This window comes from Miscanthus floridulus, chromosome 6, assembly GCF_019320115.1.
Source record: "Miscanthus floridulus cultivar M001 chromosome 6, ASM1932011v1, whole genome shotgun sequence".
Lineage (NCBI taxonomy): Eukaryota > Viridiplantae > Streptophyta > Magnoliopsida > Poales > Poaceae > Miscanthus > Miscanthus floridulus.
This window is the reverse complement of record NC_089585.1, coordinates 80,050,231-80,074,039: the sequence shown is the minus strand read 5'-3', so window position 1 is coordinate 80,074,039 and position 23,809 is coordinate 80,050,231. Positions and strand designations below refer to the sequence as shown.

Here is a 23,809-nt window from a genome sequence, read left to right as displayed (position 1 = left end):
TGCGCCAAAACAGTAGACATGAAGCATTCATCTTTTGTGTGTGTTTGGTGCCCAAGCAGGGGCGGATGTACAGTATTGCGTCGGGGTCCGCCGACCCCGATGACTTCCGTAGAACCTATGATACCCCATGTAATCTCACCGTGGAGGACCCCAGTAAAATCAGACATTGACCCCGGCAACTATGCAGCCCAGTCCAAAGAGCAAAGGGCAGCAAGCCGCAAAGCCCACTTCGTGGATGAATATTGAATAAACAAGACAAGCAGGCTACCAGCTAACTAGCTAAGAAGCCCAGAAATCACGTACTGATTGCTTGTCGTCGATCCCTCTTCCTATACACACACCGGCCTGACTCTTGGTATTTCCGATCTAGCAATTCAACTCATCGTCTTCTCCGTTTGCGCTCGCCCCTACTGCCCGGCTCGCTGCATCCAACATCTTGCCGTTGCCGCCTTGCCGCCGGTGACTGGCCGCCGGCCGCCGGCGTGACGTATTGATGTCAGGTGAGGAGATTACTTATATATAATCATATACACATGGTTGCTTACTTTTAATTGTGTTCACTCACCAATTTGACAGTCAACCAAAGCACAATGGAACGATTCTTGAAAAGAAAAAATCCTCCTACTGATGGTCAGAATCCTGATGGAGGTGCTTCAAGAGGAGATGGCGATGAGAACCCTGATGCAGGCACTTCAAGAAGAGATGGAAGGGTAGTTGCAACAAACACCAATCATACTAGTCTTCGTTCTTCGCGAGTCTCACGAAGGGAGGTAAATTTTGATGAGCTTCCGTATGATCCGGCGGATAGAAGGAGAATTTCATATTACATAGGACAAAGTCTACAAGATAAGATAAGACGCAAGTATTTGATCAGAGGTCCTTTTAGACCACCACCTGGTTTTAGGTATCCAGAAAAGATTATAGCAGGTCATCCACGTCGATTTCACCATGAATGGTTCACAGAATATGACTAGCTAGAGTACAGTGAAAAGGTGGATAAATGTTTTTGTTTATACTACTACTTATTTAGAGATTCTAATGAGGGCCAAGGTGGGAATGATGCATTTGTGAAAAATGGTTGGGATGACTTTAACAAAAAGGACAGGCTTCGAGATCATGTAGGCACCCGACCTAATAGTTTTCATAACACAGCAGTTAAAAGATGCAACAATTTGATGAAGCCTGATCAATCCATTGCTAATGCTATCAACAAGCAGAGAGATGTCACTAAAGAAGAGTATCTTGCTAGATTGAATACTTCTATTGATGCTACTCGATTCCTGTTGCATCAAGGTTTAGCTTTTCGTGGTCATGATGAGTCAGAGAAGTCCAAAAATAAAGGAAATTTTCGAGAATTGGTACAGCTTTTGGCAAAGCAAAATGAGAAAACAAAAAAGATTATTCTAAGGAATGCTCAAATGGTGTCTCCAGCCATACAGAAGGATATTGCAAACTATTTTGCTGAGGTAATAATTTTTTATGGTTTTGAGTTACAATAAAAATACTTATATAGGTGAGTTAACTGTGTGTTTTGTTTATCCAGATAATAGTAAAATCTATTGTTGAAGAAATCGGTGGCGATGTATTTTACTTATTGGTAGATGAGTCAGCTGATGTCTCAGGCAAGGAACAAATGGCAGTGGTTTTGAGATATGTCGACAAGCTTGGGTTAATAAAAGAGAGACTTATTGGTGTTGTTCATGTGAGTGAGACCTCAGCTTCATGTCTTAAATCTAATATTGATAATATATTCGCTAAGTATGGATTGAGCATGACACAAGTTAGAGGCCAAGGCTACGATGGAGCAAGCAACATGATAGGTGAGTTTAATGGATTAAGAGCTTTAATCATGAGGGAAAATAGCTCTGCATATTATATCCACTGTTTTGCTCATCAGTTACAGTTAGTCATTGTCGCAGTAGCAAAAAAGAATGATGATATAAGTGTTTTTTTTGACATGGTATCTCTACGGATTAATGTTGCTGGAGCCTCTTGCAAAAGAAAGGATATGATTAGAGAAAGTCAACAGGAGAGAGTCAGTAAAGCAATATGCAGTGGACAACTCACAAGTGGAACTGGATTAAATCAAGAACAATCGCTTCAAAGAGCCGGTGATACTCGTTGGTCCTCTCATTATAAAACCCTTCTGAGGATAAGTAGTTTATTCCCTGATGTCATTGAAGTGCTCAAATATGTTGAAAAAGGTCCAACTGATGCAAAGAGACGCCAAGCTCGTGGCCTCTTGGACTATATGAAGGATTTTGATTTTGTGTTCAGCTTGAAACTAATGTTGCTTATTCTAGGACATGCAAATTCATTGTCACTATCACTACAGAGGAAAGATAAAGACATCTTAGAGGCCATGACAGAGGTCAAAATAACAAAACAAAAATTTCAGCAACTAAGGGATGATGGTTGGGATTCTTTATTAGAGGATGTAATGTCCTTTTGTGAAGCTCACGGCATCCCAAAGTTGGATATGGAACAAGAGTACATTGATCGACACAAACCAAGGCAAAGGACCGGCCGCACAAACTATCAACACTATAAGTATGATTGCTTGAACCCAATTATTGATTTGCAGCTTACAGAATTTAATGATCGTTTCAATGAGGTAAATTCTGAATTGCTTACCAATGTTGCTGCTTTCAATCCCAAGAATTCTTTTGATGCTTTCAAATATGAGAGTTTGCTGGAGTTGGCAAAGGCATATCCTAGTGATTTTGATTCAAATCAGCTAGACGATCTTAGTCTTGAGCTTAATATTTACATTGATAATGTACGAGCCGATCCAAGATTTACCCAACTGGATACTATTTCTGAACTTGGTAGTCTGATGGTCAGTACAAAAAAACATATTGCTTTTCCTTTGGTATATCGACTCCTCAAACTTGTGCTAGTTCTTCCTATTGCCACAGCATCAGTGGAAATATGTTTTTCTGTGGTGAAAATTGTGAAGACGGATCTACGGAACTGTATTGGGGATGAATTTATGAATGACTGTGTCGTTTGCTTCGTGGAACAAGAATTTCTTGATGCAATTCCAAATGATGATGTCATAGTTCGATTTCAGAATATGGATGATCGTACCCGTAGAGTGAAATTATAAGAGGTAACCACTTATGTAAAAGTTTTTTTTTATGTTTTATTATAACATTGCTAATTTCGCTCCTCAATATGCCTACGTTTTGCATGTATCCTAGTGTTAGAGTACTATAAATTTCTATCATGAGTCTTGTGCCGACTCTGACCCTATTTTTTTCTAGATCCGCCACTGTGCCCAAGTCTAAGATGTGATAGTACTCTCTCTATTTTAAATATATAAGATGTTTTATTTTTTTTAGATATATTGTTTTTACTATGTATCTTGATATAATATATATTTAAATGTATAGTAAAAAACACGTGTCTAGAAAAGTCAAAAACGTTATATTTTAGGATTGATGGAGCATTCGATAGTAACGTGATGAGATTGAGAAATGCCTCGTCGCGAAGCTCCCAACAAGGTAGGTTTCGACCCTTCCATTATTGCAATAGAAAGTAATTCGCTAAGGATTTAATTGGAGGAGAAAGGCTTGGTTGGGTTATGTACAGTTTATAAAAGAAACTCCCAACTGATATAAAATAGCTCAGCTCAATTTATATAGTGCCATGTTTTTACCACCATCCAACCGCGTAATAACTTTACCAATAAGTGTCTTGGCAACTCTGATTTTTATATTCTCCCGTTGAGTACGTTTAGATCCACCTAGCTAACTATTACTCCGTATCTGTGTTAGCTAAGAAAAATTAGCTAAAAGCTAATTGTTAGCTGGATGATAGATAAAAAAAAATAGCTAATTTATTAGCTGATGATCCAAATATGACCACGGCTAATTTTTAGCAGTTAACTATTAGCTATACGGGATCCAAACATGCCCTAACAATATTTGTTTCCATATCTAGTCAAGTAAAATGATAACCGCGTCATTGGATTTTCTATCAAAATTACTCTAAACATGTTTTTTAAGAAGTTGTTTAACCAATTTGCTGGAGGGATCTTTTCTTTTTGTCAAAAACAAATGAAACAGGAAATTCATTTACAAAGCTGTTCAAGTCACACTTATAAAGCTACCTTCTCTTGCCGTTGCAGTTTATAAAAAAAAAAATAGGAAGACAGAGCTCATAAAAAAGGACGTAATCCGACGTGTTGGAGTGAACTCCAACTCGTCTCGTTGGCTCGTAAAAGGTGGGTAGCGACTACTCTACCTGCTGCTGGCTGAGAAGGTTCGGTGCACGTTGTATGTCGTCGGTGCCAACGTGAACGCCTACGCGGCTACGCCACACTTTACGGCGAGTTTCCTTGGATGAGTTGCTGTGGCTGCCAAGGTTGTGTCAGGAACCAAACAGAGGCTTTGATTTCTGTGGCTGGCCACATCCGTGGTGTGGCCAACCAAACGGCCAGCATCCATCCAGCTAGCGAGATGCCCGGGCGGTGCGCAATTCCAGGCAATCTGCTCCCCTCCCTGCGAATGCGTGTGTGAATCCTGTCTTTCCGTGCGCTCCGTGTCAACCTCGTCGCGCGTCCCAATGCAGCTCTGCTCTGCCAAGGCTGCACTTGTGCGCTGCAGATGAATGTTGCCGTTGCCTTGCCAACCACGACTCGAGATGACACTGGCTGCTGCTGACTACTGCCAGTAGAGCTTTTGGCAGATTGCGTGGCTCAGATTCTGCCGTGTTCAAAGTTCAAACCAATCTTAGCTGCCCTTTATTAATTGCAACTGTTCTGTTGCCGCCTTACGCGCATGTACATAAAACACATTTCTGGAAACTCCTTTGCTCGAACAAAATTCAAACGTGAAACGTGCCACCCGACGAACCAAACTGGTAATGCGAGTACTGAAGCAAACAACTGAAAGATCGAGTGACAATTTGTATTAAATCCTAGTATTATGTATGTATACTCCATAGCTTATTAGTCCAAATGTGTACCGATTACAACTCTCTCGCCACTCTCTGCGTCTTCTTCTCTATATACCCATTATATATTTATTTATATTCATTCACAATGGAGAATTTGCAGCGGATTCGAATCAAATCAATCATCATCATCAGTAGGAAAAAGCTCCAAGAAGAAAATTTTAAATACAAAAGGAAGGAGGAAACCAAACAAAGGATTAATTCAGTAACGTTTTCTTTTTACCACAACGAATTAAAACAATGTAGTATGATCACAAGGAAGGGAAAATCTCCTCGAAAGAATCATTTTTTTATGGTGTCCAACCAGCCGCCGGCGGCGGCGGCGATGAGTAGTCGTACACAGGCAGCTTGGGCAATGCTCGTGGCGGCGGAGGTGACGAGTAGTCGTACTTGGGCAAGCTAGCCGGGGATGGTGGCGGTGGCGAGAGGTACCGGTCCTCCGGAGACACCTCGTAGTAGGGCGGAGGTGGCGGCTCGTGGTGGACTGGAGGCGGCGGCGGCGGCGACTCGTGGTGCGCTGGTGGAGGCGGCGAGAGGTACCGGTCCTCCGGTGACACCTCGTAGTAGGGCGGCGGTGGGACCTCAGTGTAGGCAGGAGGCGGCGGGGAGAGGTACCGTTCCTCTGGTGACACTTCGTAGTAGGGAGGTGGCGGTGATGGAGATGGCGGAGGTGAAGACGGCGGTGGGGGAGAAGGAGGAGGAGGTGATGGGGATGGGGGTGGAGGAGAAGGCGGTGGGGGAGAAGGGGGAGGAGGGGATGGCGATGGGGGTGGAGGAGACGGCGGAGGAGGTGAAGGTGGCGGAGGCGACGGTGGGGGTGGGGATGGTGATGGCGGCGGAGGCGATGGTGGCGGAGGCGAAGGCGGTGGTGGAGACGGCGACGGTGGAGGTGGTGATGGCGGAGGAGGGGACGGTGGCGGCAGGGGCGGCGACGGCAGGATGAATTTCTTGCACTTGAAGGCATCGCAGTTGACGTGGTGGTTCTTGAAGAAGCGGCACTGCTCCGGCGACCTCTGGTCGGGGCGGTAGGGGATGCAGTTCCGGCGGTCGTTGAGGCTCTTGACGTGTAGGCAGGTGGGCGGCTCGCCGGTGATGAAGTTGTAGGAGTAGGTGAAGTTCTGGAGGTGCGGTAGGCGGCAGATCCCCTCCGGCACGTCCCCGACGAGGCGGTTGTGTCCGAGGTCCAGCTGCTCGACGCTGTGGAGGCTTGCGAGCTCGTCGGGGATGGCGCCCATGAGCTTGTTGAAGCTGAGGTCGAGCACGGTGAGGCCCGTGAGCGCGCCGAGCTCCGGCGGGACGCAGGACTTGAGCCCCGTGTTCATGAGGATGATCTCGTTGAGCGTGTCCGACATGTTGGCGACGGACGCCGGGAGGCAGCCGCCGAAGTCGTTGTTGGCGAGCACGAGCACGGAGGCCGGCGAGTTGCCGACGTTGTCGGGGATCTGGAAGCGGAACCGGTTGGAGTTGATGAAGATGGCGTCGAGCGGGCGGTCGAAGAGCTCGCTGGGCACGGGGCCCTCGAAGTCGTTGAAGCGGAGGTCGAGGTACCTCAGGCTGGGCAAGCGGAGCACGACGTCGGGGAAGCCGCCGACGAGGCGGTTGTTGCTGAGGTCGAGCTCGTGGAGCGCGTGCAGCCTGTGGAGCGACTGGGGCACGAGGCCGCAGAAGCGGTTGGAGTTGAGGTGGAGCACGGCGAGGTCGGCGAGCCGGCCCAGCGCCTCGGGCAGGTGCCCCGCAAGGTCGGCGTGGTTGAGGTCCACGGAGGCGACGACGGTGAGGTCCGGGTCCTGCGGCGAGCGCGCGCAGTAGACGCCGGCGTAGGCGCACACGTCGGGCCCCGTCCACGAGCCCGTCACGTTGTAGGGGTCGGAGAGGATGGCGCGCCGCCACGCCTGCAGCGCCACGTACGCGTCGCGGAGGCGCGGGTTCGGGAACGCGTACGACGGGTCCACCACCACGTCGCTGCCATCGTCGCCGGCGCCGCTGCCGCCGTGGTACTGCAGCAGCTGGCGCCGCCTGATGTGCGCGGCGTCGGACGCGCTCAGGCCCCGGCTGGCGAACGCCGCCGCCGCTGGTGTGGCGAGGAGGTGCGGCGCGAGCAGGAGGAAGACCAGGAGGATGGGCAGGGTCGTGTTGCGCCGTGGCGTCGTCATCGCGGCGCGCGCATTGGGAGTGGCGCGGCGGAGTGGATTGGGAAGCCGGAGGGAGGGGAGCGGCTATATGATATCGCGGCGCCGGCCGCCGGGGGAGGCGCGCGGGATTGGGAATAGTGCTGGGTGGAGGCTGGGTTGGCTGCGTGTCCGCGTGATCGGCGCCCAGCGTTCAGCTATTGACTGGCGTCCGCCGGACAGGAGTTGGCTGCCACGACTGCCCTGGATTGAGCTGGGTGTTTTGAACGGAACGGAACCAGCGAATGATTGGCGCCCACCTTTGATTGGGCGAATGCATGCTGCAACTGTTCGGGGGAGTCTACCTTGCACTAGTTCATGGTGCCCATCATCTGGTTTCTCGCTGGATCGATTGGATACTTGCACGGTGTTCTCTTGGAAACGAAAGAATCACATTCAGCAGCGGAATATGCATTGTGGGGATGCACGGTTTTGCTGGACACCGAAAGCAAAGCTGGAGTGCGAGCGATCACCATCGACGACGTGCAGGCAACCATCGATCTCATCTGCTGATTTTTCATGCATTCCAGTCTTGCTCACGCGCTTAGTGGGAATCCACCCCTCTATGCTTTAGTTTCCTCAATCAACTAATTTCTCTCTCCAAATTTCGAATACAATAATTTCCAAAAAAAATCAATCAGGCTACCAATACTCGATCAGGTTCATTTCCGCCGGCCAGCTCAACATGATCATTAGCTGTGGAGGAAAATGCTGCTTGGTTTGAACACTGGAGTTTTAATTCCCTTCTTCTTCTTTCTTTCTTTTTTTTGTTGCTGTCGTCGACGGATAGATTTTAGCAGCATACTCTAGGAGTATTTGATTTATCATCATAGGGTCCACCCAATCTGACGCGTTAAGCCGTTTCGCCCATTAATTCAGTTCAGCCTGTCCCGCCTTGAAACACGGGATGGATGGGAGGCGCTTTGCGTTACACAGCCAGCCTGTCTCGTGCCTGAGTATATGAGTGCATGTTTTTTTGGCTGTAATCGGCGTCACGCATGGATTCACGGATGCTGCTGGCTACGTTACCACTACTGATCGACACTAGTCCACGCGGTGTTGATTATTGCCAATTATGCTAGTAACAACCAAGAAATTTAAACATGTTTATTGGCAAGGAATGGAATGGAGCACACGGCAGATAGCCAGATACTGCCGGTGGTGTGGTGATGATCAGGAGGAATAATAATAGTACTACTGTACTAATAAGCGAATAACAACAAGGATTGCGATGATTTGGTTCGCGGCTGGGCATCAATTCGTCCTCGGCCCCGCTCCTGCTGCATGTGAGTGGGCCCGGTGTTCCCACCGCAGCCTTGCCATTGCCATACGACCAAACCTGGCGGGCGTGTTCGTGTTGTCTCAACTCCCAAGCCGTCGAATTAAAAAAAAAAAAAACTCTCAAGCCGCCAAGCGAGAAGCGGCCAAAATTAGAATCCGTAGCTAACGCAAGCAAACATTCCATTTCCCTGCGTCGTCGTCGCTGGCGATTCAGTTCAGTTCAGTTCAGGTGTGCCATTTCGGGCTTTCGGCGCATATCTTCTGCCAACTCAGCTGTACGTGCAGATGCCATGTCACACTCAGCTATTCGTTGGTTGATTTTTTTGGCTGATAAACCCGGCTGGTGCTGGTTTATTGTAAGAGAAAAACACTAGCCGATAAGTTTTGGCTAAAACCAACGAGCGAACATGCCGACTGTGTGCTTTCCCCGCCTCGTCACAATTCGGAGGATTCATCTGCCATATATGCGCCAAATGTATCGATTCCCTCAGCAATTCCACGAGCAAAAACAACCATTTGGAACGGGAATCCTGCATGATACGGGTAAATGCAGACCAGGCCACTCTCTCTGCACCTAATCGTCACTCGGTCTCGATCAACGCCGGAAAGATATATACAAACAGAACAATCAAGGATTAAAACAATAGACGTGGCTAGTACAGGAGACAAAAAGGTGCTACATGGAAAACCACCAGCTCCTCAAACAGACAGCAGAGAACCTGGTGTACAGTACACTATATGCTCTTTTTTCTACCTGCCTGAGCATATATTTTATTAAGAGAAAAAGGAAACCACAACTCACATTGCATAAGAAGTTAAAAAGGTCTCTTTGGAACGCGGGGAATTTTCCCTCTCCCTGTAAAATTAGACCGATTCTTGTCAAAATCATGTATAATTCATGTAAAATTTCTGCGTTGCAAACATGCCTTAAGCCTTACCTAGACCATACATCGAAATGCACTACAAAAAATATGATCCTTATGTGTTGTGAGAGTAGACACGCGAAGGTTCACCTTTAGAGTTCAAGTTATTGCAAGCAAACAGTTTGAACACAATCAAACGCTAGAGATAGACTAACATAGCAACAGACCTAGCGACTAGAGGCAGACAACCTATGCAACATGGCCTCCAGACAAAACCGCAATCCGCAACTGGTTAACAGGGAGAAACTCAAAGTGCTCTAACTTTTCTTTAATGTTAGAGCACAAGCTAACAAATGCTAAATCAGTAAAATCTTATTTTTTTTCAAAAATTGTCAAATAACCTTGGATGTTGACAACCCACATCAAAATTGCTTGCATCCTTGGAGTTGAAATATTTTTTATTTGAAGTTGTTTAGAGTCCCAGAATTGTGTTTTAACTTCTAAGATTTTGAAATTTCAAATGACCTAGAATGTTCACATGGTTAATACAAAATTTGTAGTGGCCGACCTAATCTACAAATTTGTAGTTGCGAGTTTTTTATTTCAAATTGTTTAAAGTCTCAAATATTTGTTTTAAATTCATATAATTGATATTCAAAAAATAAATTTTTAAACAAGAGACACATCCTATACCAAAGTTGTAGTGCTTGATAAGATTTTTAAACTTTGTAGTTGAAACTTTTCATTTGAAACCATTTAGGAGCCGATATATTCAATATAAGATTACAAAATATTGATAAAAAAGATAGATGTCCATATATACTGACAAATGAATGTGTAGTATAGTCATAGAAAAGTGTTATATGTGCTAAAGGTCTTGGGTTTGAACCCTCAAAAACACAGTTTTTTAGTTTTTTGAGTTTTCTAGAAACTATAACATACCCGCCCTGTTAATTAATTTACCAAGGCGGGCCTGCGAACACCTCTAAAAATGGCTGATTAATAGTGACCGTTTGCCAGAGGTGGCGGTGTTACTCACCTTGGAAAATGGATTTTGACAGCTTCTGAAAATCCTTTCTCTAGTAATACGATTCTCATTCCCAATGTCTTTATGTTGCTTCAGTAGGTTAGATGAATGGTACTGATGGTATAGCATGTTGTATGCCTCTATTAAAGAGGGAACCCATTTTTGTATTATGGAAACTTTGTGGATTTTTTTTTAATTTTCTAAGTGCAACACTAAGACCTAAACACAAATTCAACAGGGTTCCTACTAGGGCCCTCAAATTTGAGTGGGCACCCAAATCCTCCCTCCGACCTTCACTTCCTGGGGGCTCTAGGCCAAGCCCCCAAAGAACGGTTTCTGTCCACTGCATGCCAAGCCCGCTCCCTCCTCGCCCACACCCCTGTTTTCCCCGTCGAATGCTTGGGTTCGATGCCAGCCCACGCCAACCCTCCCCCCGCCCACCCGCACGCGACGCTGCAGTACCCATCTCCCACGACCGTGAGCCCTCGGCACGCGACTCCCCCAATGAGCGACCGCCACTGTCACGTGACTCCGTCGACGGCGTGTCACCCCCAGACCCCGTGACTTCCCCGGCGACACAGACTCCTTCAGCCCCCATGACTCCCTTGCGACCGAGTCTCCCCCAGGGACTGCATCTCCCCCGTCCACCGTGAATCCATCGACAACCGGACTCCTCCCCCATGCCCCGTGACTCCCTACTGTGACTACAACTCCCTCCCCCGGCGACCACGACTCCAGCAACTCCCCTTACCACTGTTCTAGTGTTTTGGTCGAGAAAGTCAATGATAAGCGGGTCCTAGGGGTCATTCTCCATTGGAATGAGTTTGAGGGCTCTAGTTTGAAGGCCATTGATGGAGTGCAGTTTAGAAAACAACACCCTTAAAAATGGGGGGAGCCACTAAATGAAAAGTAGGGACCTGAGAGCTATTGTTGCAGACTTCAAGTTGCCCTTGCTAACCTTGATTTCTTCTTTTCTTTTTTCTGGTTTGGGAGCTCTTCCATTAACCTGTTGGGCCTGGCGGTTGCTCCAGCCAAGCCATCACTACTCTTGTTTGTTGGCTCTTCTTTTTCTTTTTTTTTTTTTTTTTTTTTTCTTTTTTTTTTTTTGAGAGAGAAGATGGAAGGATGAATAATAATAGATTGTATTGACAGGGCTGGTGTACATACATGTATAAATAGATAGAATATCTAAACCTGGAATGAACCCAATCAGAGGGATATCTAAACCTAAAAGGATCTCAATCAGAGAGACATCTAAACCTAAAAGGATCTCAATCAGGTGGACGTTGCCTAATATATCAAAACAATCTGAGCCGGAGCCTTTAGGCCTGACGCGTTACATCAACCTAAAGCCCACCTGGGCAAGTTCACTAAGGGTCTTAGCCACCATTCTAACATCTATAAGGCTCTGCTGCTTCTTTCTTTGTCTCCCGAGTTTATTCGGTGGTGACCCAGGGAACAACAACCCAACCCCGGGCATAGCTTAGATTCACTTCCAGGAAGGAAGAATTAGCAACAACAAATTCTCTGTGACGATAAGGAGCCGTTCGCTACTACTTGTAGCAAATCCACCTTGTATACAGCCACAGGTTTTGAATAGTCCCTTGTTTGACCTTGTTTATACAAGAACATGAGAAATAAATTTATATGGATAAACACTAATTTGACTGGTAAACACTGGTTTCATTAGTGATCCAGTAACCTAACCTTCGATCTTCAATCGAGCTTCTCTTTTTCTTTGAGCTAAACGCCATTTTGTTTTATTTTCACACGAGCACAGCTGAGCATATCGTCCCTCAAAAGGAGGGGTAGATCACAACTCTCCTAGCATGAATTAGCATACAACACTAGATATATTATTTGCAAGATACATCTAGACAAGAGTTCATGGGTGCGCATGTATCAAGAACAATATATTACTAAAGAATGCACATGTTGATATCTATAGTCATACATTGTCAAGCAGCAAACTGTAACATAGGCAAGGGAGGAACTTTTTTTCATAAGAGGCAGGCCAGGAACTCTTTTCAATAAGGGGCGAGGGAGGACTTGCATGTATGATTTAGAAACTGAGCTGCCATGTCCATTGGTGGGAACTCTGAGATCAATCAGTTTATCATGGTCTAGTGGGAGATTGGGCATCAGATGAGCGCTCTATGCGAAGTTTGAGAAGTATCGATTGGAAATAACAGAACAAAGCATTCATTGCGAGTCATTGTATTCCTCAAGAACATATTGACAAGCACCTCCTGGGATAACACCATTTGAAATCACCTATACTCTTTTAGCATGGGAGATTAAACACCTGAACAGAAGAAACAAACCAATCAGCAGATGAAAAGGTCAAAAGTCAGTATGAAAAATTGAATTTTTTTTAAAGAATCATGGAAGAAGGAAAGCAAATAACATGTTGTACTAAAGCCAGGGTCATTTCCAGAATCCAGCAATAACAACGCTTGTTCCATTCAAAATAGTTGATCAATCTAAAGATACATTTAGCCTAACAAATGACATTTTTCAACAATTAACCATGTTGATATTATTATGGCAGGGGTAGATAAGAACTGTAATATTATTGATTTCCCTGATGGACAACTGGGTTGAAACAGAGATAACATGGCGTTTCAGTGATGTTTTGACTATGATAATTGGCAAGGAAACACTTGGCCACTCAACCAGATCAAATATCAAATTTATTTTATATGCATATACTGTTTCAGATCCAGAAAATGATGAGCCAGTAATGATGCATGTCAGCATTTGTTCCAATTGACAGACTATAGCTTTCTAAATTTAGATACAGAAGTTGATCTCAGGTGGCCTATGCCTCAGTGCTGCAGTGATCAATAAAAAATCCTAACTCCGACACTGAAAGCTTATCAGAATCCCAAACCAGTGACCCATAGTTCCCACTTTATTTCCTCTCCCAGCTGAGTCCCCAATGGTTTTAGCCATGCTAGCTTTGTAGCCTTAAACCCCAAACATTGGGCAGTATTACCAATTGAATGTTAGTTGCCATGAGTTGCCAATGTGTACAAAGTAGACAAGACTAGAAAAGGCTAGAAGCTCTTATTTTCACAAAATGACCTATTTGGATCATATTATCATAATTTCAGAAGAGCACTGCTATGCGTACAACCATTTGAGTACAACTTGAGTGTTACTTAAGATCCAACAGATCAGATCACTTTGATGGAAACCTCATAAGTCATTTATAGGATGGCTAGGGCTCGCGATAGGAAGACAAGGGACTTCAACCAAGTCAAGTGCATAAAGGATGAGGGAGCAACTCTTGGTGAAGGAGGATGAGATCAGACATAGATGGCAAGAGTATTTTTGATAAATTGTTCAGTGGTGAGAACGAGAACACCACCGTTCAACTGGACGACTCGTTTGATGACACTAACAGATGCTTTGTGCAGAGGATTCAAGAATCGGAGGTCAGAGAAGCCTTGAAAAGGATGAAAGGGGGCAAAGCGATGGGCCCTGACGGTATCACAATCAAGATGTGGAGATGTCTCGGGGATATAGCTATAGTATGGCTAACCAAGATGTTCAACAATATCTTTTGATCGAACAAGATGCCTGAGGAGTGGAGAAGAAGCATATTGGTACCAATCCACAAGAACAAGGGAGATATTCAAAGTTTTACTAATTATCGAGGAATTAAGTTGATGAGCCACACTATGAAGTTATAGGAGAGAGTCATCGAGCAACGCCTGCAAGGAACGACGTAGATATCAACAAACCAATTTGGTTTCATGCCCAGAAGGTCAACCACAGAAGCAATCTTCTTAATAAGACATGTTATTGAGCGGTTTAGAGAGTAGCAGAAGGACCACCACTAGGTTTTCATTGACTTGGAGAAGGCTTATGACAAGATACCAAGAAATGTTATGTGATGGTCTTTAGACAAACATAAAGTACCATCAAAGTACGTGACTCTCATCAAGGACATGTACAACAATATTGTAACTAGTGTTCGAACAAACGATGGTAACACAAATTACTTCCCGATTAAAATTGGACTTCATCAAGGGTCAGCCTTAAGCCCGTATCTCTTTGCCTTGGTAATGGATGAGGTTACCAGGAACATACAAGGGGATATCCCTTGGTGTATGTTGTTCGCTGATGATGTAGTATTAGTGGACGAAAGCCAGACGGGAGTAAATAGAAAACTAGAGTTATGGCGGTAGACCCTTGAGTCTAAAGGTTTTAGATTGAGCAGAACTAAAACCAAATACATGAGATGCGACTTTGGCGGAGTTGTATAGGAGAAGCGAGATGTGAGTTTGGAAGGTCAGGTAGTGTCTAAGAAGGATACCTTTCGGTATCTAGGATCGATGCTACAGAGGGATGGAGATATTGACGTGGATGTTAGCCATAGAATCAAAGTAGGGTGAATCAAGTGGCGACAAGCTTCTGGCATTCTCTGTAACAAGAGGGTATCACAAAAGCTAAAATGCAAGTTCTATAGAACGACGATTAGACCGGCTATGTTGTATGGAGCAAAATGTTGGCCTACAAAGATTCGACATGTTCAACAACTGAGTGTTGCAGAAATGTGTATGTTGCGATGGATTTGCGGTCACACAAGAATGGACCGAGTTCGAAACGATGATATACGTGATCGCCTAGAGGTAGCACCAATTGAAGAAAAGCTTGTTCAACATCGGTTGAGGTGGTTTGGCCATGTCCAAAGGAGACCTTCAGGGGCACCAGTGCATTGTGGAGTCCTAAGCCAAGCTAATAATATGAGGAGAGGTAGAGGAAGACCGAAATTGACATGGGGGGAGGCAATAAAAAGAGATTTGAAAGCTTGGGATATACCTAGAGATCTATGTTTGAATAGGAGTACTTGGAAAGCAGCTATTGAAGTGCCTGAACCGTGGCTTGGGGCTCTTGGTGGGTTTCAACTCTAGCCTACCCCAACTTGCTTGGGACTGAAAGGCTATGTCGTTGTCGTCGTCGTCGTTGTTGTGCAGGAAGAGGAAACCACCAATCACCTAATGGTTTATTGTGTCTTCTCTAGGCATTTCTGGTTTGAACTCTTCTAGAAATTTGGACTGCAGAACCTTGTTCCCCAGCTGGCTGAGCCTTCCTTTGAAGTTTGGTGGTGCTGATCTAGTGAGATTGCCGCTGGTCAGGATAGGCAGGCTCTTAATTCCTTAATTATTCTTGGAGCCTGGTCGCTTTGGACCCATTGGAATCGGTGGTGTGCCTTTGATGCTACTTCGCCTAATCTGCAGGGTATCCTAGCTTCGGTCTTCGAAGAAAGGTTATGGGGTGTAGTGGGTGCTAGGATACCCTGTATCATGTCAACGCTTCAAACTAAACTACCCCATACAGATGACGAGGATCAGGAGACAAGTTGTCGTTAGTGACTTCATGCCACTGGCAACTTGGCATACATTTGACATTAGCGCAACAAACTATATAGCACATAAATGTAAAGGCATTAGCCAAATAAACAAGCAATCTTAGTTGAGCATGTCTGAGGAGTGGGCATACACTTGTTATGTCTCTCTACTTGAACTTTTGCACTCCCTTCTCTATAGGTCCATGAGTGAAATAACAGGGCCAGAAATCTTTTCAGAATGTTCACATTACATTATACTGACACAATATGTCCCACCACTACACTAGTACAGTGTGAGGTCTTTTAGTGGCCATCAAAGGTATAGGTAAATGGTAGATCAAGTATTTGGACACGGTTAAGTTGCAAAATTAATGTTGCTAGAAAAATGGTGGAATGTAACCTTATTAAAAATGTAACATGTTCATTGCTTCAGAGTTCATTGTAAGCATATGTTAACTTTCAATTCAATGTAAAATTCTTGCTGAACCAGACTCTTGCGCACAGAAAAATAAGTGAGAGGCTAACTAGGTAAGCAAATACATTGGAATGGAGTCTACATGAATAAACAAAGTATCCAAAGGAAACAAAAAGGCATTTAATATGAATGAATCACTTACTTGCACGAAGCCGTGATATTGGAATTTCTTTCAACTCCCGCCGAATACATAGGTATTCACCCAGGAGAGCCATGATTGCCAAACCAGTGATATTAACAACCCACCACGTAATTGAAGCTGGCCATCCACCATAAACAATGCAAATGAAGAGATGGATTATGTAGAGTGTTGCTGCAAAGTCCAGGCACTTCTTGGCTCTCTCAATCACATAAAGCATGAACCCAGCTCTGCTCAAGCAAAGCATGGAAGCAAGATTAGCAATAAATCATTTCTCACCAAAACAAATAAGAGTTGCAAATCTTGGAAAACAATAAATAATACCAAACTGTCAAAGCTAAAATGGGATCAAAATCATTACTTTATCCTTCATATTGTTGCTTCAGTTCACAAAATTATCCAGAAGAAAGGTACTGTCTAAAAAAATGGGTTAATCCGAGTAGCTAGACTCTAAAAATACTCATTACAGGAAAAGAGCAATTGGTATTCTGCTGTTTTGATACTTGCTCGAGATGCTTTAATTTGAAAATGGATACATTGGACATCAGATATTAAGGAAATTAGTGAATTGCAAAGGTTGGTACGGTCTAATTGGGGAAGGAGTGATCGTGTGAGGCAGCAAAAAAGATGTTTTCCTCTTTACCTTGTCCCTTGTATGTACTGCCACTATCCTGTCAAAAAAGAACGAATGCAGGGGGGCATGTTTTGCATACGGCCTGCTTACTCTTACTCCCATTCATCACAAAAGTATTTAACAAATGTGCAATATGTTTGTGGCATTTATTTTTTATATAAGCAAGTAATGGTGTATGGCTCAAGAATAAGCAATCGACAAGAAGACTAAGGTATCTGTTACTCGCGAGCACACTAGAACACCTATGAGTATTTCATAATACATATGGTAGCTACTAAACAATGGATGGCAAAATGAATAGGGCTCATGATAATAATACCAAAACCTTTATACGCACTACTTTCTACATATGTCAATACCAATTGCTCCAACATTACCCTTGAGCTCTTGCACTTAACTAGTGCTTAAAGAAATAGCAATTTATAAAGACGTTGAAATTGAAATTTTCAAGTCAATGTAGCTGCCCTAAACGTACAGATCTGGACACATGGGAACACACAGCCCGCTTAACTTTCCATTGACAAGAGTAGTTTTCGCACTCGGAAGCGATAAGCCACAGCACACGCGCGCGCGACAGGCATATTTCGCGTTTTGACTACTTCCAGAAGATCCATTCTAGTTTCGGATGAACCAAGTGGATGAGAGCGGGGTTAGGGAGCTGCGGAGTACCCTGCGACGGCGGCGAGGAGGAATGATGCGATGGCGCACCAACCCGTGGGGGTGCGCGGGGTGAGCGTGGCGAAGTCGAAGAGGTAGAGGAGGGTGAGTCGCGGGACGCGGGTGCCGACGAGGAGCGCCATGGCGACGCCCAGCGACAGGTAGTAGAGGCACTGCAGGCACACGATCTGCGACACGATCAGCCACGGGTCCCACACCATGGCCCCATAGAACATCTTCGCTCCCCGTCCCCGTCGACCACCGGAGGGAAGGAGGAAGGGAGTCTTCTTCGCTCCCCGTCCCCGTCGACCAACGGAGGGAAGGAGGAAGGGAGTCTTCTTCGCTCCCCGTCCCTTCTTCGCTCCTCGTCCCCGTCGACCAACGGAGGGAAGGAGGAAGGGAGTCTTCTTCGCCCCCCGTCCCCGTCGACCAACGGAGGGAAGGAGGAAGGGAGTCTTCTTCGCTCCCCCTCCCCGTCGACCAACGGAGGGAAGGAGGGAGTCTTCTTCGCTCCCCGTCCCCGTCGACCAACGGAGGGAAGGAGGAAGGGAGTCTTCTTCGCTCCCCGTCCCTTCTTCGCTCCCCGTCCCCGTCGACCAACGGAGGGAAGGAGGAAGGGAGGGGCCGAGGGAGGCCACGGCCGAGAAGCGGTGGTTGAGCGCGGGATCTCTCTTCGCGGCTGCTTGGGGACACTGGGGGGAAAGGGGATCCATATAGGCTGCCTCCCTGCCTGTGATTGCCCCCTGCTGTCTGCCGGAACAAGAATTAGCCTGTTAGTTTAGTTCGCAAACGATAGTAAATTTCTAGTTATAACAGTATTTTTTCTCACGTCAAATTAGTCATTATAAATTTTCAGTTAGAACAGTATTTTTTTCTCACATCAAACCAGTCAGCAGTAATAATCCACGATCGTATACGATCGTATCAGCACCAGCTGAACCAGCTGAACAGGCTGAATATTCTCGGATGTTTCTGTTAATTTCATTCATTTCACAAAGTTGGAACTATTTCCGTCGGCAAAGAGAAACAAGAGTACAACTTGGAGTAGGAGCATCTCAAAAACTTATAAGAATCATTTTGATAAAACAATATGTCAATTAAATAAAATAAATAAAGAACTCTATCGGTATGTTTTCCAAGAGTTTCCAAATCCCACTTTCAATCTTGATTTTTTTTTGCAAGATTGAAAAATCTGTTCTCTAGTAACTCTTTATCTCAACTCCCAATCTTTCTCGAGAAAATTGATCCAATCGCAATGAAATATACGCATGCATCCAACAACGAATTCGAAGGTGGAAGGACTTAGGAAAAGGGTTTCGCCATCATCTTCAACCACTACAACGGCTCGAGAGCCTTCGTCGACACCTTCGGCATCGATATCTACGATGACTTGCCTCCGTCGTCAAGCTCAAAGGGCTACATCCGCTCTATCGGCACCGAGGTATACTACACCTTCGTCAACCCCTTTGACTTGATGGGCTCACCAACAACTTCTGTCCGAACATCTACTTCCACTACTATGACTACATTGACTACACCAAGCACAACTAAGGATTCGGTCATGAGCGCCAGCCAAGAGGGGCTAGGGGAGCATACCGGAGGACCTGCCATTCCGGAGTGTGAAGTCTTTTGTCCAGCGCTCGTGAGAAGATTTTAAGGTCACAACAACCTTCGGTTACGACTACTTCGACTGCATCGACTACTTCAACTGCGACAAACTACATCCATTTTCAAAGAGAAGATATCGGCGACGAAGGCCTTAGAGATGAAGAATTGCATGCTGAGAATGTAACAGAACCGACAAATTTATAAGAGCACAAGTATGAAAGTAATCACCGGAGTGATCAAACCGTCATACGTGAACCCATATAAACCCGGTAGTCAACTGAAACCACGAAGGATTTCAAACCAACTTGCATACAACCAAGATCGTAGTGATTCAACATAACAAGCCACATGTTACATCTATTTCACTAGTAGTTCATAAGTACCTCATACATCGGAGTTCACATAGTTATTACAAAACGAGTTCACAAATAGCGGAAGCAAAGTAGTTTGAGACCATCACACACACTTAGTTCCAATACAAGCCAGTTCCATAGTCATATCCAGCAAAAGCAACATGATAAGATAACATAGATGATCATGCCCCATGATCTAGTCTTCATCCCCCATAGGGTGGAGACAATACTTGCAGTAATCGTTATAGAGCACGTCATCTGCAACAAGAGGGAATAAACCCTGAGTACGAGAATGTACTCAGCTAGACTTACCCGTCGTAAACCAAAAATAAATGACACCAAGGAGTATGCAAGGCTTTATCGGTGGATCTTGCTTGACAACCATTTTACATAAAAACTTTAATGATACAAGAGCATAACTTAATTTATTAATTAAGCAGCAAGTTATCCATATTAAACCTGTCAACTAGATTAACACCTGTACTAGAGCAAGCAATTGATTAAACTCCAAGCATTAGTAACCATATCCGGTACAATGTTGTAACATCGTCATCATCATTATAACCATTAAGTTCAATTAAGTGTATCTACATTACCGCTGCTTAGTCAAGTTCTCACTATCTGAGAGAGACGGCCATTCAAATCGATTTCTACCCAGCTAGAGAATTATTCCTAACACAAATCCAGGTCTACCAGCCATAGTAGCCTTAGGTCACCTTTGGTACAACTCAGAAATCGCGGTTCTGAGCAGCGCCGCACCCTTAGGGAATCCACTCTGCCAGGTGGCCAATCTCACCTTTTGGACTTATGCCAATGGCTCCCTGCACATTTTTACTATTGCTAGAGTGCGCACTTTCACTTTCCAGCCCTCTGCCCTAAGTTGAGCTACTCAGCTTTATGGTTAGAACGAGTTATCTGACCAACTAAGTGATAGGCATGCGTTCAACATGATATGAGGACGTACATCGAATCGGTCCTTAACCGACACAGATAGGGATAAATCCACACCCAAACCTCCTCGCCTTGTTGCTTCTGTATCGACATCCCGTTTGGTCTCCATTCATTATTAACACATGGTTATTTCTACGATAGCAAATATAGCCAACAGTGACCAGACATCATCCTAACTTGCAGGTGACAGAAAATCAGCTGACTTTACTAGTTAAGCAAGGCTAAACTTTGATTCGCTCCTAGACCTAAATAGGATTTAGGGTACGTTTACTAGACAAGGAATAGATATATATGCAACAAGTGTTTGCATCCAATTCCTATCACTTAATGCATCAACAAATAAAGATACTCAAAGTAAATATTTTCAAAATATAGGAGACATAGAATACTTCGAGGCTTGCCTTTCAGAAAAGATAAAGGTTGGTGATCGAGACACTCAAGGACTTCTTCGTTGGCTCTTTCTTCTGGGGCCTGCACCTCCATCTCCAGAGCTTACTGCTGCTCCTCCAGAAGTCCTTGCTCGAATTCTAAAAGCGTGACTCCCTCCAGAACACATATTGCATGCATATGCATAGCATAAGAGTCATATATGCACAAGATATGGAAGGTGATGATGAAATGTACAGCCATGTATAGATGGACGCATGAAAGACACGATGATGCAAGATTAACATCTATTTTACTGAGTAGGTGCATATCTCTTTTAGAAAATAAGAACTACACACTCACCAAGCTCTAACAACCTAAGATAAAGTTGTTTATCTTCAGTAAGAGGTCTAGCACCTGCAACTAATAATTTATCTTAATTAGCCTAGCATCTAAATCATCACATCAACTCATATAAAGCAAACAAGTCATTCATTGCACTCAACAGTTTTTAGGCTGCAAACAGCAGCTACAAGTTAGATCCATAACAGGAGTTATACATGTTCAAATACCATGATTTAAGACTTTATGAAAATCTTATAAAATTGTCTACAACTTTTGTTTAATCACCAAAGTCTAATTTAAACTTAAACTATGTCAAACAAACTGATCTTACAAAACTGTCTGTGGATTTAAGAGAGCAGGCAGTTGAGAGTACTGTCTTCCAACTGATATAACTCTCAAACTATTAGGCCAAATGCCTTGAAATTTTGACACAAGCTAGATAAACAAGTTTCCTACAACTTTTTCATTAACCAAATTCACAGCAAACATCATCTTCACTAGTTAATTTGCTCAACTCTAAAATCTATCCAGGAAGTCACTATAAGTGAATTATAGTGAAAATAATATTTTATTATATACAAGAATAGCACTATGAGCACCACCAATGTTATCAACAGTTAACATACATCAAATGAACACTAGAAAACATAGTGGCCATTCATAAATAAATTCTTTTCATGCCTTTATTAATTTATTTAGATAATTATGTTAAATAATAAACACCTAGACCAAATGTATAGAAAATTTCACAAAAATTATAGTAGCTTATACATGTCCCTAATAAACTACTGTATAAATTTCACATCATTTGAACAAATATAACATCATACACAAAAATGACAAGCTAGCAGGGCTTAAAATAGCATAAATAGGAAACCCTAGTGAAAAGTGTTAAGCAACAAAATTTATATTTTTCTTAGGTTCATCATAACACCATAACATTGTACAAAAAGTTTCATGCTCACTGGATACATATTTTTACCATGACAAATAGCACAAGAATCTAGCATTTATTTAAGATAAATAGTAAACTCATATTTACAGCAAGATTATAGTGCAACCAACATTTTTCCCAACTAGTACATGCCAATACAAGACTAACAAACTTGGAATCACATTTTTATCATTTTCCTAGCTCAAGTTATAGATTTTACAAGATTGAAACCATTTAAAAGCACTTATCAAACTCTATTTTATTCACCTAGAAAAATACAAGAAATAGTGTGTTAAATATTTTTATCAAATACTACACTTTATGTGGAACCCAACAAAATTTGGTTCACACAAATAGGATGCTCCTAGACCTAGATATATTTTTTCAAAATTAGCATACAAATCAGGAAATAAATGCACTATCTTTCTATTCTGAGCCACTGACAGCCGGGACCCTCAACTCTGTCGGCCCGTGTGTGAGCGAAAGAAAAACAGAGGAGCGGCGCTGCTCGACGCGGCTCGACCAGGGTTCGCCAACGGCGAGCCTCTCTGGCGACGAAAATGGCACAACAGTCTTCACCACGACACTGCACATCCGTTGAGCTACCTAATTTGACCTATGGTCGGAGCTATCGACTATGATGGCGACCATGGCGGTGTGGCGGTGTGGCTCAATGGCGAGGCAGTCGAAGCTGGCCATAAAGGCTCGATCTAGGGTTCGAACAAGACTCTAAAAGCTATGACGAAGCTAGCGCACCAACTATCGTGAACCATGGTGGTCGGAGACGGCCTGGTCACAACAACAGAGTGTGGCGGCAAAACAGCGGCGAGGTTGTGCGTGGCACGACGGCTTACCGGGCGCGGCTAGCAAGCAAATGTGGGTGCAGTGGTGCAATGGGATCACTATGGAGTTGATGTGGTGGCAAAAGAGCGACACAACGCAAGCTGGGGCTGGCAATGGCGATGGCGACGCTGTGGTGGTCTGCTGCGGCTACTGCGGGCGAGCGTGAAGGCGAAGGAGACAGCCAGACGAGGAAATGAGAGTGCAGGGGCATCACGGGCGAGCTCGGGCGTGATGTGGAGCGCCAAGGCCCGACATGGCCAGAGCGAGCAGGACAACGGCGACGCACGGCGGCCACGTGATGTTTGAATCCTGAACACGGTCGGCACTATAGATCACCATTAGAGCTTTGAGTCCGAGCCTAACAGCGCAACTTGGCATCGTCCATGCTCCTAATCCATGGCGAGTTAGCAAAATTACCTTGAATCAAAGCCATAGAGCTATGATAGATCTACAATTGTTCTATAGAAACCATCAGCTAATTCACAAAGGATCATGAGTTACATCAACCCAAAGTATGCTTCGTCAAACTGTAAATGCAGCTATGACTTAGAAAATTTTCTAAGTGCTGAATCAACACCCAAATCTGACTTGTGGGGCATGTTAGGGACTGTTCCACACATTTTCATGACTTGGCCTCTAAACAAAGTTTGTTCCATATATAATTTGCTACAACTTTGCTTTAGGTTGCCTAGACATGCAAACACTCTATGGCACTATTCTAGTTTAGTCAAATAAAAGCACTCATGAGGAGCACCTAGTCAAACTAAACCCTAGAAGCATAATTAGGCAAAGTCATTAACATGAACATTGTTCCATTAGACATCCTAAGTGTAGCTAAGGTATTTTA

At 44.3% G+C, this 23,809-nt stretch overlaps 3 protein-coding genes across 3 annotated transcripts; 1 reads left to right on the top strand and 2 right to left on the bottom strand.

Moving 5' to 3' along the window:
• The first annotated feature begins 642 nt into the window (after positions 1 to 642).
• On the top strand, positions 643 to 3,109 carry LOC136460745 (uncharacterized). Its single transcript, XM_066460328.1, has 3 exons — positions 643 to 710; positions 1,031 to 1,466; positions 1,544 to 3,109. The coding sequence occupies exons 1-3, from the start codon at positions 643 to 645 to the stop codon at positions 3,107 to 3,109; spliced, it is 2,070 nt and encodes a 689-aa protein (XP_066316425.1).
• Positions 3,110 to 4,973: 1,864 nt separating this feature from the next.
• Positions 4,974 to 7,507, bottom strand: LOC136458444 (leucine-rich repeat extensin-like protein 4). Its single transcript, XM_066458382.1, has one exon. It carries the CDS (start codon positions 7,110 to 7,112, stop codon positions 5,250 to 5,252), a length of 1,863 nt encoding a protein of 620 aa, XP_066314479.1. The 5' UTR covers positions 7,113 to 7,507; the 3' UTR covers positions 4,974 to 5,249.
• A 4,689-nt stretch (positions 7,508 to 12,196) lies between these two features.
• On the bottom strand, positions 12,197 to 18,253 carry LOC136456204 (uncharacterized). The gene is made up of 3 exons (XM_066455990.1): positions 17,575 to 18,253; positions 16,275 to 16,501; positions 12,197 to 12,603 (listed from the first exon to the last, which is right to left on the bottom strand). The coding sequence occupies exons 1-3, from the start codon at positions 17,796 to 17,798 to the stop codon at positions 12,596 to 12,598; spliced, it is 459 nt and encodes a 152-aa protein (XP_066312087.1). The 5' UTR covers positions 17,799 to 18,253; the 3' UTR covers positions 12,197 to 12,595.
• Positions 18,254 to 23,809: the final 5,556 nt, after the last annotated feature.